Here is an 18,696-nt window from a genome sequence, read left to right on the forward strand (position 1 = left end):
CCGTGCGCAGAGCGGTCTGAGCAGAGCCAGGGTCTGCAGTGCGAGCGGGGTGAGCAGCACAGATGCGGGACAAAGACTCGAAAGGGGAGTGGATGGGAAGAGACAAGGACAGAGCCCAGAGAAAGGAGAGGTAAAGAGAGCTTGGAATGTGAGACAAGGAATTGGAAATGCTGCTTTGTGAGCGTGCAAGTTGGTGAATACCGTTCTACCACCACAAAATGCTCTTCCTTTGCAAATCTGTGTCACCCTCCTTGACCTATAATTGTTTTGATAAGAGAGCACCAGGATCATGGAGATGAGGCTATTCACGCTGTGTAAGACCTTGTTTCAGAGTCCATTATGTGGGATTTTTTTGGCAACACTAATGTATGTAAATTCTTCCGAGTGCAATGGGAATCTGTGTGTTGCCATGTTTTCTTTTTCAGTTAGTACGGTTTGGTCTGTGTTACTTATTTTCATCCAACAAAGGGCGACTGGAGGCTCAGATGAAAAAGCAGCTCAGCATTTGTATTCAAGGATTTAGAAGAGATGAGCTCTTTCTTCCCACGTGAAATAGAAAACGTTTATCCTAGTACCTAATGGCTTCCACACCATTTTTCCTCTTCAGTGTAGTTCGTCCCTTCAGTTCAGAGCGGGCTCCTAAGTGGAAGCTGACCCACTTTCATCTGACGGCTGCATTAATGTGCCTTTGTGGAAGCCAATTACGAGAGCAGCGTTGCTCTGTGGAGTGTTCCTCGCCGCTCCATGGCACCGTAACAGCTGCACAAATCTCCCTCTAAATCATTTGCCAACCTCGTGCACGTTTGTTAAACGTGCGATACTTGCAGCACTGCTGATTGTTCTAGGGGGCCCATGCTGTACATGTTAAAAAGCTGTCTCCAGCAGGACCTATCATAGTACAAAAGTATTGCTAATTTGTGAAGAAAAAATAGTTGTTTGAATTCACAGTATTTCCTTTTCAAATCCTTTTTTATTTTCAAAGGCCTATTTATGTGCAAATCTGATAAAAGTAGAATTTGCCTTTAAAAAGCCCTAAAAATATGATTTTATATGATAGTTTTTTCACCAGGAGAACATTCAAAATGCCAGACACTGCACTTTGTTTCCGTCAGACGCTGCAGACGGCAGCCTGGACAGGGTCTTCCCAGCTGCTTTGTGCCAGGCTGTTCACTTTGAGCGGCGTGGAGGAAGCGCCAGAGTCGCTCCGCGATGTGCCGCCCCCGCCCCGCGGTGCTGCCGCTGCCGCTGCTGCTGCCGCTGCCGAGCTCGCGGGGCGCTGCGCGGCACCAGCTCCCAGCGGCGCCTCCACACCACAGTTCTGCCGCCTGTGCCAAGGGTGGAGCAGCAGGAAGGATTCTTCTCCTTGTCCTGAGGGCCCTATAGCTTGAACTCAGTGTTGGCCAGACCTGGGAAACTAAGTCGGGTTTTATAAGGAGTTTCTTTAAAAACTGAGAAGGAAAGTTTTGATCTGGGTATCTTTTGTGGTTGTCTGGTTCTCTTGTACCCGGCAGAGATATCGTGAGTTTACTGAAGGATTCAGGCTCTGTTGATAAGTGAAGCGTATCAAGCCGCTAGAATACAGATAATGTTAATAGCTCATTAGGCGGATCTTTCGAGTTCCTGAATTCCATTGCAAGTTGCATGTGCTCAGCAACTTTGAGAATCCGGTTCTTAATCTGTGATTGCAACAAGAAATGACTTGTTGATAACTTCGTACATTAAAAATTTTATCAGCCCTCAAACTGATAACAGTAAGAGGCAACAAACCATGAAAATTAAAATAGTGATGATTTATTAAGGCTGTTTTGTATTCTTATCAGGAATTGCAATTAACCAAACTATTTTCCTCCTTTAGCCAGAAATAGCCTATAATGATTTCCAGGGGCTATTTTACCGATGTGGTTTTTTGCTTGTTGTTGCTTCACCCAACCAAGAAATCTGCATCTCTGGTTAACCGAGAGTTTTACACTCCTCGTCCTTTTAACCGCCCAGCAGCGGGTGTTGCAGGCGGCTTGCCCAAACCAGTACCAGCACAAAACCAGTAAAAATGCCGTTTCTTTCAAATATCCCGGCACTGTAGCAGTGGAAGGACGCAGAGCGGGAGGTCAGGAGGTGGCTCCAGGGTCAGAACTGCTGCAGACTCCCTGTGGGACCTCGGGCTGGTCAATTCGCCTCGTGGTGCTGCTGGTTTTTTTCCTCCACTACTAGTGTACAGCTACAGTTTGGGGCATTTAAAAAGGCCTCCAAATTTTCTGTCAAGAAATTGTTCATCCATGTTGTAATTGTAAGGTTTGAGTGATACGTAGTGTGTGACAACTGAGATTGAGCTGAGAGCTCAGAGCTCTGCGTCTTCAAACGTTGTGAGCCAGGGTAATGAAATAATGTCCAGTCGGAATGAAGGCCAGGTGTTGCTGTTGATACACTGATGGCACGAACCCGAGGAAACTGGAGTCATCCTTTGTCAATGGATAAACTGGAAGAAGGTACCAAGGGGAAAACATGTTAAAAGATGAAGAAAATAATTCCTGTTGGGCATGTTCAGTCAGAAAATAGCTGAGGAATGCGTCTGCGTGAATCTAGGAGACACTGCACACCGGCGCGGGGCGGTTGTTCCCGTCAGCGCGCAGGGTGGGACGTGTGCGGGACACGGGCGCTGGGGGCGCCATGGGGCGCTGGGGGCGCCATGGACGGGACACGGGGCGCTGGGGGCGCCATGGGGCGCTGGGGGCGCCATGGGCGGGACACGGGGCGCTGGGGGCGCCATGGGGCGCTGGGGCTGTCTTTGCTGCAGCCGGTGACGTGTGAGCAGCGCGAGCTGCCTCTGCGGAGGGCTCACGGCTCTCCCGGGTTTCGCTGGTTTGTCCTCATTATTTGCCCAATGAAAGAATAACACAAGGAGCCAAGCAAAGGAGAAGAGCTGACTAACCCGTAACTTCAGCTGTTTCCTCAGAACTATACCGTAACTGGACTGTTTCATAGAAGAAAAAATGTGTCCTGGAAGCTGGAGTGTTTCTAGGCCTTAAAGCAGTTTGTCTGTAGCTCACCACCCAACGTGGCAGCAGGATGGGGTTCAGAAAGCACCCGCATAAACCGAAGAGAATGGGGATTGCCGAAGTGCTGCTCTGGGGTCGCTGGCTTTGCTGTCCTGCAGACTGGTGGCTGGAGCCCGTGTTCTGAGCGCCGGGGAGGCCTCGCTGCCAGCTGGCTGATCAGAGTTTCGCTTCTCACGTCTCTGTAAAAGGGAATGGAATCTCGTTTGCTTCACAAAAAGCGGAGCTGATGAGACGCAGCGTGATGATTTAAGGCTGAGCTCTGGAAGCCGTGTGTTTCTGTACGAGATCGTTTCTGAGCAAGGCTTGTGTGATCAGCCCCTTTCCCTAAAGAAAACAGTGTCAATTGAGAGAGATTCACTGAGGAAAAGGAGCGAACTGCAGGGAGAAAATCCTACAGGGAAGGCCATGGCTGTTTAATTCCGATTGGGGCCTCAAGTAATGACTTTGAATTAACATCTGTGATTGCTGTCGCAGTAAGAAGACAGTGATGGACAATAATGCAAAAACCACTTCGTGGTGATGGGGGCTGTGAAGGAAATAATGGGCTTTTGACACACAGAAAAAATACGACGTGTCTTTTTCTGCTGAAGAGTCATTTGCATGTTGAAGGTGAATAGTGTTATGGCGGGAAGCCGGGCGTCTCTTCAGCCTGCAGCTGCTGCTGTCGAGGGTCAGGTTTCATTGATACTGAAGTCTGAATTTACTCTCGTCCATGCATAGAGCAGGCAGTTTGGTCTGGAGGGGAGAATATATGCTACAAACTCTTTATTTTGCCTTTGCCGTGCACCTTTGCACAAACCTGTGTCCAGGAGCACTGATTTCTCCATCAGACCGCAGGCCGGACTGTTGCTCCTCGCGCACGGGTAGCTGGGCAGCGCCTGCGCAGGGCGGCGGGGGCACCTGTATCTGTTTTGTGGAAAAAGAGTAGAAAGCTTGGGAATGGTTTTGGCGTGTGAGGTCAGGCCCGCGGCCCCGCGGCGGCGGGGCGGCACTGGGCCTGCCGGTGCGTAGAGCCCCCGGCAGCGCCTGGAGCGGCTGAAACCGCACCGAAATGAAGGATCCTTTCCAGTTCACCTGAGGGGAAAACGAGCATCACGTCTTGACAGGAGATGAAAGAAACAGAGGGAAAATATTTTTGGGCCACACATCAGAGCTCTTATTTACAGTAGTTCTCATCATGACATTTAACTTGCCTTCTGTTGAATCTCCATTTTTCATGTATCAGACACCTACAGCATAGAGCTCTGCTGAGCAGAAAATGAAGTTTGTTCGTATATTTTCAAAAATAAGACTCAGGTGTTTTGAAATGAGAAACAGCAACAAAATTTTTACATCATTTTTCATTGTGAAAGAAACCATTGCTTATTCTAGTAAAATAACTTTTACTTCAAAGCTCAGCCTGTGTGTTGCCATTAAGCATTTATTTTAAAAAGACTCAGAAATGTATTCTTCAAGTTATTTTTGCTCTACAGCACGTCTAGGTAAATGTGTCCTGCTTTGCAGATGAAGACAGTCGTGCAGAGATCTGATCCCCATGTCTTATTGTCAGTATCTCTCATTGATTTCCTGTCATTCCTTGTGCTGAAAGTTAATCCAGGTTTGTCTGCACAGGACCAGACCTGGGTTGTACAGCAGACTGGACACAGTGTCAGCACCTAAGAAGTAATTATAGCTCAGGAGACCTGTCATCTAATTGTCTGAGGAAATAAGTGGACACATCATAAAACTCTGATCATTTCCAATGAGAGGGTCTCCCGTGGACACAGATAAATCCACTGTAACTAGCCAGTTCACTCAGACTCCTGTTAAATTCTGTGCTATAGAGGCATAGTGACACTGTTGTCTCGCTGTTCTGCCATGCAGACAATGGAGTGAATTTCAACGGGACACGCTGGCTCTGTGGTCCCAGCCCGGGCACCCCCGTGGGACCGGGGTGGCTGGATGTCCCTCGTAGAGCCGCAGGCTGCTGTAAAATGGCATCTCACTTGGAAGCTGTTGCAGTTCTCCCTTCTCTTCTTTTATTTGGAAAATTGTCAATATTCCAGTGAGTCCCAGAGGCACAGACCTTGAATCTTGTAATAAGGAAAAAGAGGAACGCCTCTCGAGACTGAGCAGAAAGCTGAAGTGTTTCCCAAAGTCTCTGCTTAAAGCAGCAGCAAGTGCCGCCGTGAGGGGTTCGATGTGTCTCAGAGCCCAGCTGTGTAGCTAGCAGCGTCTTGTAACTAAAGGAGTAGGTGAGATAATTTTGTGATGTATCTGGGAAGTGGGTAGAACTCCTGTGCCAGGATGAAGGTGGCCAGACTCCTTCGCACAAAGGACCCGTGAGCAAGTGACTTCAGGTTCTGAGCAGCAGAAGGAACTGGGGATCAGAGGTGAGATTTTCTCTAGTTTGAGTGGAAGAGGGAGGCGATTTTCTTCACAGGCGCAGCTCAGCACGGCCTGTCCAGCCCAAGGGTGTTGAATGGGAAAAGCTATTAAGAGAAACACTCAAGATGGAGATAACCTCTCACTACACCAGCCTGCAGCCTTCCATGGCTGATCCAGTCATTACACCCTTTTAAAGGTCAGTGAAGAGAAACAGGCATGGCAATCCTTTTTCTTATCTCTTTTATATGACCACCTTAGGATGGAGTGAATTATATACTGGAAGTGACAAGTCTAGATAATCAGCTCAGACCAGATCTTTACAGTAAAGGAATCCACAACTTGATTAAAGTTGTCCCATTGTCAGGCATCTGAACTGGGAAGGAGGAAGGGGCTCCTCCAGAACGTTCTCCTGTGCGTGGGATGTGGCCGAGGTCACATGCAGGCCTGGCGCTTGATGCTGTTCTGGCGCTTGACGCTGTTCTGGGCAGCAGCGGCACAGGCTCCTGCCAGCGCCACAGGCGGACTCGCTAGTGGGCAAGGGTCCTTTCCACCCCTGTGGAGAAGGCTTGAACGTCCGTGGTTTATGGCACAGTTGTGCTTCTGAAAGTCATCACTTCTCACCTCCATGGTTTTAGCTGTAGTATTGAATTTGTGAAGAACTTCCCGTTGTTCTGCCTCCGAGGAACAAACTCAAGACTGTCCTGAGGAATTCCTGTTTGCCTGCAGTTGGAAGGTTACAGAAAACCCTTGTTCTGGTAGTGGGTGACAGATGGAGCTCAGCTCAGCTTAGCACAACCAGGAACCTCTGGTAGATCACTGGAGCTGGCCGGTGGACAAAGCGCAGTTGGGATGGTCTTAACGATGACGCTTTTCTTGCAGAAATGGCAGTGCGTGGAAGATGCCAGTGGGAAGCTCAAGCTGCACAAGTGCAAGGGAATGGCGAACCTGGCAGCTGCGGGCAACAGCAAAGGCACCTCCAATATTTTGCCCAAGTATTACAACAGGAATAGCGAAGACTGCAATTGTGAAGAGAATGAGTACAAGCTGAGCCACGCTGGACGGAGAAAGAAACTCTTCTCCAAGAAAAGTAAGTGAACTCACTGTGTCTTCAGTTACTGCCTTAGAAAAATGTGATGAGTCTGTTCACTAACGCATAATGTCCTGATTTTCATGGGTGCTGAATTCTATCGATGTATTTCTGTGTAACTAACTGTGAAACAGTATGCCTTATATTGGACAATGAGATCTGAAAACATCTCTGTGCATAGGAAGAGAAGCGTTTTGATCCAAAACAGGGTTGCGTATTTATGTCGTTCAGAAGTAGGAAATGCAGTGCACACGGTGTTGTGGCAAGCAGCACATCCTGACATAGGCCGTGAAACATGAATGGTGCTTTACAGCACATGCTCCAGTTTTCAGCAGGTACTGCAGCGCTTGGAGCTGTTACTGCAGTAATTTATTTTTAATAAGGTTGCGTGCGCTTCGTTACCGAAGCTCCTTGTTCGCGCCATGCTCTGCTGCACGCGGCCAGCAGGCGCAGGGCTGGCTAACCCGCGGGGGGTCGGCGCGGCCGGCCCGGCTGCCTTGGCACACGTCAGGTGCTGTTTCAGAAGCCCATTCCGCTGGCTCTGTATTAAACCTCAGTCGGACTAACATCTATATTTGAAGTACGTAGTCTAATTATAGATTAAAGAGGCGAAGGGCAGCACAGAATTATTATTCACTTGTAATGTTTCTTTCGTCTCACTCCTAAGGAGCCTTAATTATTTAGCAGATTAGTCTTCCTGTATAATGACCTGGCACAAGCTTCAAACAGAGAGTTTAAATTGATTTTCTCCCATTATATTTGCCTTGCAAGCTGATTAGTACCTACTAAGCTAATTTTTAGTTGAAAAAAATTATTAGTTCCAGGATGAAATTACTCAACTATACTTGCTGTTTAAATATGTGGCACAGCAGATAATCTTTAAATAACACTAGATCTTGCAGTCCAATTAACTTTTATTTTTTTGAAGTCACACAGAAGAAAGTTCAGTCATAGGGAGTAAAATAACAGGAGTAAATTGAAGGCACTTAAATAAAAAGAGAAAAACAATTTAAGTGAGGGCAACATAATGCTATCTGCTAATAACACTTACTTAAGCACTTTTCATCTGTGTCGTGCTTCTGAGACATGAACTGATTTTCACAGCATCCAGAGGAGGTGGTTAAGCGTATAGTCACCTCTGGTTTGGGTGTGAAGGAGGGTGGGGAGAAGCGAGTTGCTCTCTCCAGCAGAGGTCAGAGTGGTGGGGTTTCCTCCCGTCCTGCTCAAAGAGGCAGTTCCTACCATCCCCTCCAGCGCACTCACTGACCCGTAAGGCATAAACCTCAGCAGCACAAGATAGGATCTTGACAATCATCTTGACACACCAAGGTGTTTTTGAACAGACTACCAAAAAGCTGGCACGCTGGATTACGAATGGCAAGAGGGTGACCTGAATACTGATGGTGTGTATTTGGATTTTTATGCCGTGTTTCATGAGACTCGGTGTGTTCAGCTGTCCTGGCTGTGTCACCAGCCCGCTGTGTACGTTTGTCCTGGCTGTGTCACCAGCCCGCTGTGTTCGGCTGTCCTGGCTGGTGTGGCCGCGGGGCTGGGCGCGCGGTTCCCGTGGCTCTTTGCCCGCGGGCGGTGTGGCCGCGGCTGCCGCGGGCCCAGCGCCGCGCTGGCCTGTCGCACTGGGGAGAAGGTGAATTGTTAGTTGGCTGAGCTTAACAGGATGAAATGAGGGAACAATTAAAGAAGTGGGAGTTTATGCTTTGAATATAATTGTCAGGGTGTAGCTTTTTGGAACTTCCTTCTCCTTCTACAAAGATGGGAGTTTCCTCCTCATTTAGTCAAACTTTTCCTGACTGGCTGCCTGAAATGGGGCTGGTTTGGGGTTTTTTTCTCTTTCTTTTTTTCTCTTCCCCTGTTGAGCAGTGACTCACCTGGCTTAATATCAGCAATAGACTTTGAACCACAGGAGGAAAATGTGCAAAGCCCGACAGTGCAGCTGGCGTTCTGCTTTCCGCGCGCGACGCTGGCACGAATCTGGGGCTTGGGCCAGTCTGAGGTGGGAGGAGATGTTTATTTCTCTTCCCACAGTCTGCAAAATGGCTTTTGAGACCTTTTGGATTAGCAGAAGGCTTCTTGAAAAAAGTCATTCTGTGTTAATGCCGAAGCATGCCACTTGACATAGCATTTCTTTGGTCCATTTTGGTTGTTCTACCTCCTCCCCCTTTTTTTTTTCATCTCGTTTTGCTGGGGATGTTGCAGATATTGCCCCATAGAGAAAGCTGGGCTTTCTGCAGAGCTTGGGGTTGCAAGACAGGTGTGTCTTCTCCTTGGGCACGTCGGTTGGCTGCAGGAGGAGTCAGCGCCGCGGGCCGGTGAGGCGGCCGGAGCAGCCAGGGCCCGACTGCTGCACTGCTGCCCGGGGCGACTCCAGGTCTGACACAGAGCGAGGACCGGAGAGAGGGGAGGAGATGGAGAGGGGAGGAGAGGAGATGGAGAGAAGAGGAGATGGAGAGGAGATGGAGAGGAGAGGAGATGGAGAGGAGAGGAGATGGGGAGGGGAGGGGAGGCTCCGGGACTTGGGCTGTACTTTTTCCTGAAGGAATGAGATGATTGTGCTCAGTGTAATGAGGGACTCTCAGCAGTCATTGGTGGCGAGCAGGAAATATGGTCTGAGATGGCCCCCGTCATACAGCAGGGAAATTTCGGTATGGATTTGGACTCTGTAGCTAGGATCTATTTCTGCCATTCCAGACCGAACAGCAGAGGAGCTCTGGGGATTTGGGCGGGACAGAGAACTTTGGAAGGCAGTAGCGGTGAAAAGATCAGTGAGAATCTCACACTGCATGGTGACAATTTGTAGCCAAGGGTTCATTTTGCCTCGGGCCGCAGATGCAGAAGCCGAGTCTGAGGGCGTGCGTGGCGCCCGAGGGCGCTGCCCCGTGTGACGGGACAATAACTGCGAGGAGAAGAATTACATTTGGATAAAGACTCACATATTAATTGCTCTCAAGAAATCCAGCATCTAACCTTGAGGAAAGAGCATGGAATTGAGAAGAGGCTCAGGGCGAGCACCCGGGGCCTCTTCAGCAAGCGCTGGGGGAGCCCCCGCTCTGGGGATTGTGGGGAAGCGTGGGGGGACCCGCGGCTGCTGTCCCGGGTGGGTTTGGTGTGTTACCGCCATCTAGTGGCACCTGGGCAGAGCTGGGGCTTTGGACGAGCCGTTTGCTCTCCAGGTGATACTGGACAAGCACACTTTCTTTCCCTCTGCCATTCCTGTGCATTTGCATTACGTCTGCCCCACGTTGTCCTGCCTTAAGGTGTCCACCTGCCCCTGTAAAACCTATTGAAGCAGCAGCTCTGCGGGCAGCTGCTACAAACCCCATTTGTCATCCGGCTAATTCCAAATGTCACAGTGTGGGCTAGTTTTTTTCTCCCAGTTGCAACATGCTGTTTCTCCCCTCCTTAATACTTTCACTGCCTTTTCCGTGCAGAATACAAACCAAGCTATGTCCGGAATCGCTCCATCCGTTCTGTGTCTGTCGAGCTGGATGGAGCCGTTGATAACTTGGGTTTGGAGGACGGCTACCAGCCTGTCGCGCTGAGGAACGTCACCAGGCGGCACGCGATGCAGAGGGAGGAGGACGAGAAGGACACGGGGGAGTACAGTGGGACTGGTGGCATCGCAGAGTATACGGCCCCCAACCTGGTAAAAGTGACTCACAGGTGAGTGCACGTCATGTATTTCTAAAAGCTTTTGCTGCTGAAGTGGCTGCTCTACATAAGTGGGCGTTAACTTGTGATAAGCTCATCGTGTCCTCGGATGCCCAGTCCAGCTTCACTAAAATTTTTATTCTCGTTTGTACAACAGTTTTCAGTTTAGTTTTGATTTTGCGGTGTACAGAGAGCCCTGAAGAGCCGTAGCAGGGGCTCTGCAGTCTTCCTTTCGTTTATGATATAGTAATATATCTTATAAAGAAGTACTTTATCCTTGCCATTAGCCCTGTATCACTTGATTATGCATTGGGAGATTGGTTCTGAGTGATGCTTTCAGTGCTTTCTGGTTAGTAGAGATTATTTATGTAGACAGGCTAATGAATGAGCAGGAACTCTGCAGCACAATTTACATACAGAAATTAAGCAGTCACCAGGTTCTGCTCGATAGCAGCGTTCTCCTTGAAAATTTCCATGACAACTCCAGCGAGACGTCTTTCCTGGCTCCCAGCACACTCTTCCTCTCCTGAATGAACGTGGTTTGAATTTCGCATGTCATTTCCAGTCTGGCTTCTCATCTGTCCTGAGTTATGTTACTAAAACCAGCTGTTTGCATTACCCTGTGTGTACCCACTGTAATAAACCTTGTTTGCTTCTCCATGCCAGGTGCTACATCCTGGAGAACGACACGGTTCAGTGCGACACGGATCTGTACCGATCTCTGCAAGCCTGGAAGGACCATAAACTCCACATTGACCACGAGGTCGGTGACGTGCTCGGCCCCGCGCTGTGGGTGTGCGTTTCCAGCAGGGGCTGTGCTGACGTGTTTGTGTGTCTGCCTCCCGTGGAGCCTCTCGAACGTGCTGGCTGATTTCAGAATAGATATTGCAGAGATAGGCAGTTATGAGTTTGTGAAGACGAGATGCTGAGTGGAGGAGGGAACTGGAACTGAAGGGACAGCTGAGAAATATCACAAGCCCTATCAGATAAATGAGAGACTCGCAAGTGTTCCCACCCCGGGAAAAGCTGCACCTGGATGTTTTCCCCGTGGCGTTAGCGCTGCTCCCCGGGCCCCTCGAAACGAGGCCTTCAGCTGCCAAACAGAAACCCCGGGAAAAGTGACATTCATTGCTTTTGGTGCTTCTAGATTTATTTATTTGCTTGCTTGTGTTTAACCCTTGTACTTTGGAGTTGCATTCATTTTCCTTATGCTTGTGGATATGAAGTACCTGGAAATAATGAAATTTGCCTGTAAAATTAATCTGACATTTTTGTCACTAATATCAAAGAATATAAGCTCAAAGCCCTCACACATTGCACATGAAAGACACAGTCTTCTAAAGAACAGATAGTGATGGAACGAATGCCAAAGAGAAGGATAAATGGAGAGACCTCCTGTAATGTCACCGAATCCGTGGGCTGACGCTCAGTCCTGCGTGGGGACTCGTCGGCCTCCTGGGACGGTGCAGATTGACACGCAGCGAGGCAGACACTGAAAAACGTACGAGCTCTGCTAGAATTGGAAAAGGGCAGTTTCAGTATTACCGTGCTCCTCTAACTCTTTTTCTGGAGATGTGGGGTGTATGGAGTGCCCAAGCAAATGAGAGCCGGCCCGTGTCCTGCTGTGCTCCCGATGCAGGGTCGCAGGGCTGGTTCTGTGTGTGTGTTTGGCAGCCATGCGCTTCCACTGGACTCCCAGTCACTGATGCCTCGTGGTGGCTTTGCAGTGACTTTGTTGTTCATGCTGGATTACTCTGTTTCTTCTGCTGTGTAATGAACTGGAGCAGAAGCCCGTAGCACCCATCTGGGTGGCAATGGGCTGTGCTGTGTGCTGGGCTGAGCAAAGCAAGACTTTCATTTCCTGAAAAAAAAAAATGGGCAGTTAAAAATAAACCGTGTTGTGGCACAATGAGCTGCTGCTCCATGTGCTGTGCGGGCGGGCACCGCCAGAGGCGGCCGCGCAGAATGAGGAGCGCGGCTGCTTCGTGTCCTCAGCAGCTCCGAAGAGGAGGCTGCAGAGCTGCCCCGTCCCCTTCGCAGCTGCATAACGGGCTGGAGTTTAAGGGCTTCATTTTCCTTTGAGTCACCTTCTCCGCTTGCAGATGTGCTGGGGAGCACAGGATGAGGTCCCGTGGCAGCAGGAGGGTGCGTGGGCTGCGTGTCCCCGTCCCCACGCTTCCTCGGCCAGCGGCGACCGGAGCAGGGACCGGAGCAGGGACTGGAGCAGGGACGCGCCTCCCGCTGTCAGTGGTGGCACTGGGATTCGTGGGAGGTGCTGAAAAGGAAGCATTTGGTGACAATGGAATGGGTTTGAGCAGGTCAGAAAAAGGCTAAATCGGGATGTATTTTTTTAACTGGTATATTTATTTATTTATTTATTTTAGATTGAAACTTTGCAAAATAAAATAAAAAACCTGAGGGAGGTGAGAGGTCATCTGAAGAAGAAGCGGCCTGAAGAGTGTGACTGTCACAAGATCAGGTACTTCTTGTGTACTTGGGAGCCACTTTCAGTGCGCAGCAGTGGCTGGTGTCCCCCCAGGAGGGCTCAGGACCCCCCGGAGGGCTCAGGACCCCCGGGTGCCGCGGTTCCGGCTGACGCTGCTCCGTCCGCCGCGCTGGGGAGGAGCTGGACGGCCCTTCCGCCAGGCAGCGCTCTGGCTGCCCCCGCGCCCCCGTCGGAGCGCGTGGGCACCACCGTCCCCTGCGCCCCCATCAGAGCGCGTGGGCACCACCGTCCCCTGCGCCCCCATCGGAGCGCGTGGGCACCACCGTCCCCTGCGCCCCCATCAGAGCACGTGGGCACCACCGTCCCCTGCATCCTGTAACAGTTTTCCTGGAACGTCCGGGTCGTGATAATGGGGAGAACAAGCAAAAACCCCAAACAAACACCAGCCCTACAAAGTACACCTGGTATTGAAATTCTTTCATTCAGAAGGAAAATGACAGGAAGATGCTTGTCATCTTATCATCTGAACAAGTTAGTGAGTATTTAGTTGAAGAAATGTTGTAATTGAGTTAAAAGTCTATTGATTTTAATCTGCCTCGTGTAGAGGAACAAGAACCAATGACAACTAACGTTGGAAGTTGTAGCTGATCCGTGTTGCAGTTCTGCTTTGCAGCACCAGAGGCCACCGTGCACAAGCGAGCGGAACACGCCGAGGGCCCGACCCGGTGTCGCGGGGCTGCTTTGCGCTCCCCACGTACCCCGAATGAATGAATTGAAGCGACACTGGATTAAATCTGCTTCAGATCCAGTGCACGTGTGCTGCGGACAGGAGCGGTTGTCTCTCTGTTGTTCATCAACAATGCTGGTTTTATTTTCCAGTTACCATTCAAAACACAGGAGCAAACTGAGGCACAAGGGATCCAGTCTTCATCCTTTCAAGTAAGTGAAAAAGGAAATACAAAGAAGTGAACACAAGGTCCATGCACACGAGTTACAAACTAAGCAAGAGGGGCAGTATTTCATTTATTCTGTATTAAAGAGAACAAACACACAGGAAGGGCAGGGAACGAAGTCTTTGTTGAAATGCCTGTAACCTCTGGATCTAAGGTACCTGCTTTGGAAGTGTCCCATCGCAGCCTTCAGGCAAGCCTGGACGCCTCTTTGGCTTCATTTTTTTTCAGTGCCATAGAATTGCACTGAATTCCGGAACCATTTGGAAGAGAAACCATTTAATTAAAACATACCAGTTCTTCTTTTCCCTCACAGGCGCTTATTTTATTAGCTGCTTCATTTTTTTAGGTGTGTTCAAGTCTAACAGAGTCTGCATGACACCCATGTTTCGTGTGTGCAGGAAAGCCCTACAGGAGAAGGACAGGCTGTGGCTGCTCAGAGAGCAGCGGCGGAAGAAGAAGCTGCGCAAACTGCTGAAGAGGATAAAGAACAATGACACGTGCAGCATGCCCGGGCTGACCTGCTTCACCCACGACAACCAGCACTGGCAGACCGCTCCGCTCTGGACACGTAAGGACGCGGGAGCCGCGGCCGCGCGCCGGGTTACGAGGAGTTACCGTTCCGCTGCGCAGCCTTCCGCATACCGAGTGATCGGGGGGGGTGTTGGCGTTGTCCTTGTGCGAAAGGCAGGGGAGTTAAATGAAAACCACGTGCAGATAAGAACCTGCGGGTGTTGCGTGTAGCACACATGCGTGCAGTACCCGCGCATCCGGACGGCTGCCAGCGAGAGCAGACGGAGCAGCGGGTGGCTCGGCCGGCGCTGCCGCCTGGGCCGGGCGCAGAACCAGCGCCGGGACGTTTCTCTGCTCCGGAGCCGGGGGAGGGAGCTGTCTGTGGATACACGATGCATTAACAAAAGGGATCGTCACAGCGCCTCGAGACAGCGGCACGCAGCTCATGTTTGTAACTCTTCAATTTGCAGTGGGCCCTTTCTGTGCCTGTACCAGCGCCAACAACAACACGTACTGGTGTCTGAGGACAATCAACGAGACCCACAACTTCTTGTTTTGTGAATTTGCTACTGGATTTTTGGAGTATTTTGATCTCAATACCGATCCATATCAGGTATGTGATCAAGGAACAGCTCTCATTGTTCCTTACTGATGATAAGGTGAAGTGGTGCGGGATTGGTGCAGGATGTATTCTAGATAAGGCCTGATCATTGAACGTAGTATGATTTACTTCTTTCCTGTTACAAGTAAACCACATGTATTCCATATACGAAAGTTACCAAACTACCGAGCACTGGTTACTAACAGGAACCCCTGTCTATCGCAGCTAATTAATGCCGTGAATACGCTCGACAGAGACGTTCTCAATCAGCTGCACGTCCAGCTCATGGAACTAAGAAGCTGCAAAGGGCATAAACAGTGCAACCCGAGAACGAGGAACATGGATTTGGGTAAGTGCCGCTCCTGCTACACTCGAGGAAACGGGTTCTTACTTCAGTATTAAACGGGCTGGTCAGAAGGATCTCAGTGTTTCTTTGTACTGGGACGTGTGCCGAGGCTGACGGCTGCGTGCCCCGTGTTTTATATTTGCTCAATTTGTGCCATGTAATGTTTCTTAAGAAAAATACTTCAGTAGTGTAGTGAGGATTATTGCTGAGATGTATTTCTTTCTAAATTGCATTTCTTATACCCTTTAGTACAATTAAGCTGACATAAGAAATGCTATTTTCAAGAAAATCATAACCTTTAGAGCTTGAACACCTCCACCCAAAAATGCTGTTATCTGAGTGCACCAAAGCCCAAAATATTGTTTCGGGTCTTATTTAATATGTGCACCATGTAGAGCTGTACATTTTGAAATCAACAGGTTCTGGCATTTAAATACACCACTGAAGGACATTTGCAGAAAAGATTCAAACGTATCTATCCCAATTTACAGCCTGTTTTACCTAGAATAAGGGATTAAATACAAAAAATAGCAGCTCCGGTTGACATGTATGGAAATATTTGTCACGGCAATAGACATTAACCTGTTAACATGCTTAGGTCTTTTAAAAAGCTGTGCCTTACCCGATACTTATTGTGCTGCAGGCAGTGGTTTGGTTACTAATGTCATTCATTTTTCCTCATCTAGGACTTAAAGATGGAAGCTACGAGCAATACAGGTACATTCTTTTAAAGTTAAATTATTATGCTTAAGTACCAGCTTGGTGCTAAAGGAGCGAGGAGCACGGGGTTGGGAACCTCGGGACAGACACGGCCCGGAGTGGCGTTCGCAGGCTGTTTCCACCCTTGTTTGGAGCGCCGGCGTTATTCCTGTTCCGACACTACAGCATGTTCTGATCTTTGCGGTCAAAATTCAGGCGAAACTTGTCTCCTTCCTCATGTTCCAGACTGTGGCGCTGGTGGTTTGCTTGGTGGTGGTTAACCTTTTTCTCCTTTTGCTGCTTGAAAATTAGGCAGTTTCAGCGTCGAAAGTGGCCAGACGTGAGGAGACCATCGTCTGCCAAGTCACTGTGAGTTGGGAGCGGGGAATGAAAAGCGTTCAGCTTTCACTGCCCTGTCCTTCCCTCGCTTCTCCCTTTGCATGCAGCGCTTTTCTAACATCATCTATTCTCATGGGATGCTGGAGTGGGAAATCTTGTAGATTATGCAAGAAATACGATGCTGCCATCGTTGCAGGGAACCGCTGCAGTGCAGAGCCTCGGGTAGACGTTTTCTGGGAATGCAGGAGCAGCGAGGTCGGGCAGTTCCCACCCTGAGCGAGGCGGGCGCTGGGGTGCTCTGGCGCTGGGGTGCTCTGGCGCTGGGGTGCTCCGGTGCTGGGGCGCTCGGGCGCAGCAGCCAGCTCCGGCTGACTGCCGGTAAAGACTCGGAGACTGTGGTGCTGGCGTTGCCTAAATTTAAACCTGTAGCAGCCACCTCGTGGTCTCTGTCAGAAAGAGTAGAACTGATGGGAATTTCTTAGAGTAGAGAGAATACAATATATTTTCTTGCTTTATGTGCAGAAAAAAAGCAAGTTAGAACAGCAAGCAGACTACAAGACATTTTGTTTTATTCTGATTTTATAGTAAAATCCAAGATTGCTGTTTGCTTATGTAACTGCCCTTTACATCTTGAAGATGATGTTCAGTTCTCGACTTTCCAGAGCCCAAGGGTGAGATTAGGATTTAAAGACACGAAGCGGAGTGCCCTGTGCCGCTCCGGTCGCTGGCGCTCAGTCTCCCCCAGCAGCGGGTCGAGACTTCCCTTCATTACAAATCATAAGGTGCTTTCAAATTGAGCGATGAAAAAAATATGTACAGGTGTGTTAGTTGGCACAGCACAGCGTTGTCACCTTGCCAGGGGGTTGCTCCTGCAATGGCGACTTGTCCAGCTGAAGAGATCCAGGAGTGGCTTTAGAACCAATCGGAATTAATGAGAGAACAGTTTTGTATGGGTTGAAGTTTCAGACACGGTTGGATTTTTGCTGTGATTGATACACCTGCTCTGTTTGTATAGCTGCTCTGCAGTGTTTCAATTGGTTTTGTTCCTGCATAGAACCATTAAAAATATATTTCTAACCCCTTCCTACTGTAATGTTAGACACTGAATTGTGTTTGTTTTATCTTAAAGAGGACAGCTGTGGGAAGGATGGGAGGGCTAAGCCCCCCGGCCGCCGCTCCACGAGGACACAAACCGCCGCACCCGAGTCCACGTACAGACCCCGCAGAGCCGCGTGTGACCTTGGAAGGACGGACACTGGCAGCCGCAGGGCTGGATAGACTTTGAGGCTGAAATAGATAGAATGTTTGCACTGGTGAGTGAACGAAATAGATGCAATGAAATCTGGGAAACGCTGTCAAAATTACAGGTCTCTGAAATCCACTATTGTACCTGCTCTTTGCTTTGGATGACACCTCACCTGCTCCACAATGCATTCTGCTCCAAGGACAGCACTGACGCCCCGGCCCGGAGGAGCCGCAGCCGCGCCAGGGCCGCGTCCCGGGGCACGGACTGCGCACAGCGGGACCCAAACCGGCCCTCGGCCCGGCTGCGCCCGTGTCGTGAGGGAAACGGCAAATCATGTGGAGCTCTGAAGCGACGCTGAGCTCACGGGGACGCTTTTGCTTCTATCTGGGGTGAAGGTAACGGTGGAGAAGAGCTGGTAAGAGATTCGGGAGTTGAAGCGAGCGCGTGGGGCGTTCTCAGCACCGGCTGTTCCTCGGCTTTCCTCTGAGGACACATTCCAGCTCCACGTCTGCGTGTCCATCCTAGTGCCACCTCTGGGAAAATCAGAGAGAATCTTCACTAACAGGACGCCAGATTCTTGGAGGGGTTATGTAAATATTGATCAATATACTGTTTGAAAACCGATTCCTTCAGGTTGTGAAGAATTTTGTTAATAAAAAGAGTGGAATGCCCACACACCATTTCTCAAAATGTGACTTAATGTTGCACAGTAGATTTCAGAATTTATCCATTTTTAAAAGTACTGAAAAATTTCAGTAAATGTACATCTTAAATTTTAATGAGATCAGATTTGTATGACCTTTTTTTACGTGGTAATATTCTATTGTATGTTCAGAACCAAAACAATTCCTTTGAGAAAACAGCATTTGCTTAGTATTGTAACATCTTTTACATTCATTTTCTAAAAAGGCAGCTAGTTCAATACTTGTAGCAAATAAAGAATAACCTAGTTCTAGTTCAGTCTGCAAAAACATAGATGTTCTGAATGACAGTTACTGCTTGAAGGCTTTTAAAAGGAAAACCCATCATTTTCCTAAGGAAGCACAGTGTACAGAGTCACTTTGAGCATTTTCATAAGGACCTTATTAAACGCATCCCAGCACAGGCACCGGCGCTGGTACCTGTGTGAGGAGCGGTGCCACGGCAGCCCGTTCCTGCTCCTGCTCCTGCTCCCGCTCCTGCTCCTGCTCCTGCTCCCGCTCCCGCTCCTGTTCCTGCTCCTGCTCCTGCTCCTGCTCCTGCTCCTGCTCCTGCTCCTGCTCCTGCTCCTGTTCCTGCTCCTGCTCCTGCCCCAGCGCCGGCAGACGGGGCCGTGCTGGTGCAGAACCACTTCGCTCGACGGCCAGAAGCACGGAAATGGGCATGGGAATCGTTTTGCACATT

At 49.5% G+C, this 18,696-nt stretch overlaps 1 protein-coding gene across 1 annotated transcript in view; it reads left to right on the top strand.

Annotated features, from left to right (window-relative positions):
- SULF2 (sulfatase 2) overlaps positions 1-17,227 on the top strand; it is a gene marked incomplete at both ends in the record, with an annotated part of 46,583 nt that extends 29,356 nt beyond the window's left edge. The window contains 11 exons of the mRNA XM_080354663.1: positions 6,300-6,507; positions 9,954-10,185; positions 10,840-10,936; positions 12,558-12,652; positions 13,499-13,558; positions 13,971-14,140; positions 14,553-14,695; positions 14,909-15,032; positions 15,716-15,746; positions 16,041-16,097; positions 17,197-17,227. Of these exons, the coding sequence (XP_080210789.1) occupies positions 6,300-6,507; positions 9,954-10,185; positions 10,840-10,936; positions 12,558-12,652; positions 13,499-13,558; positions 13,971-14,140; positions 14,553-14,695; positions 14,909-15,032; positions 15,716-15,746; positions 16,041-16,097; positions 17,197-17,227 (1,248 nt within the window). The remainder of the gene's footprint in view (positions 1-6,299; positions 6,508-9,953; positions 10,186-10,839; positions 10,937-12,557; positions 12,653-13,498; positions 13,559-13,970; positions 14,141-14,552; positions 14,696-14,908; positions 15,033-15,715; positions 15,747-16,040; positions 16,098-17,196) is intronic.
- Between the last annotated feature and the right edge of the window lie 1,469 nt (positions 17,228-18,696).

The sequence above is a fragment of the Nesoenas mayeri genome (assembly GCF_963082525.1).
Source record: "Nesoenas mayeri genome assembly, chromosome: 16".
NCBI classification, from domain to species: Eukaryota; Metazoa; Chordata; class Aves; order Columbiformes; family Columbidae; genus Nesoenas; species Nesoenas mayeri.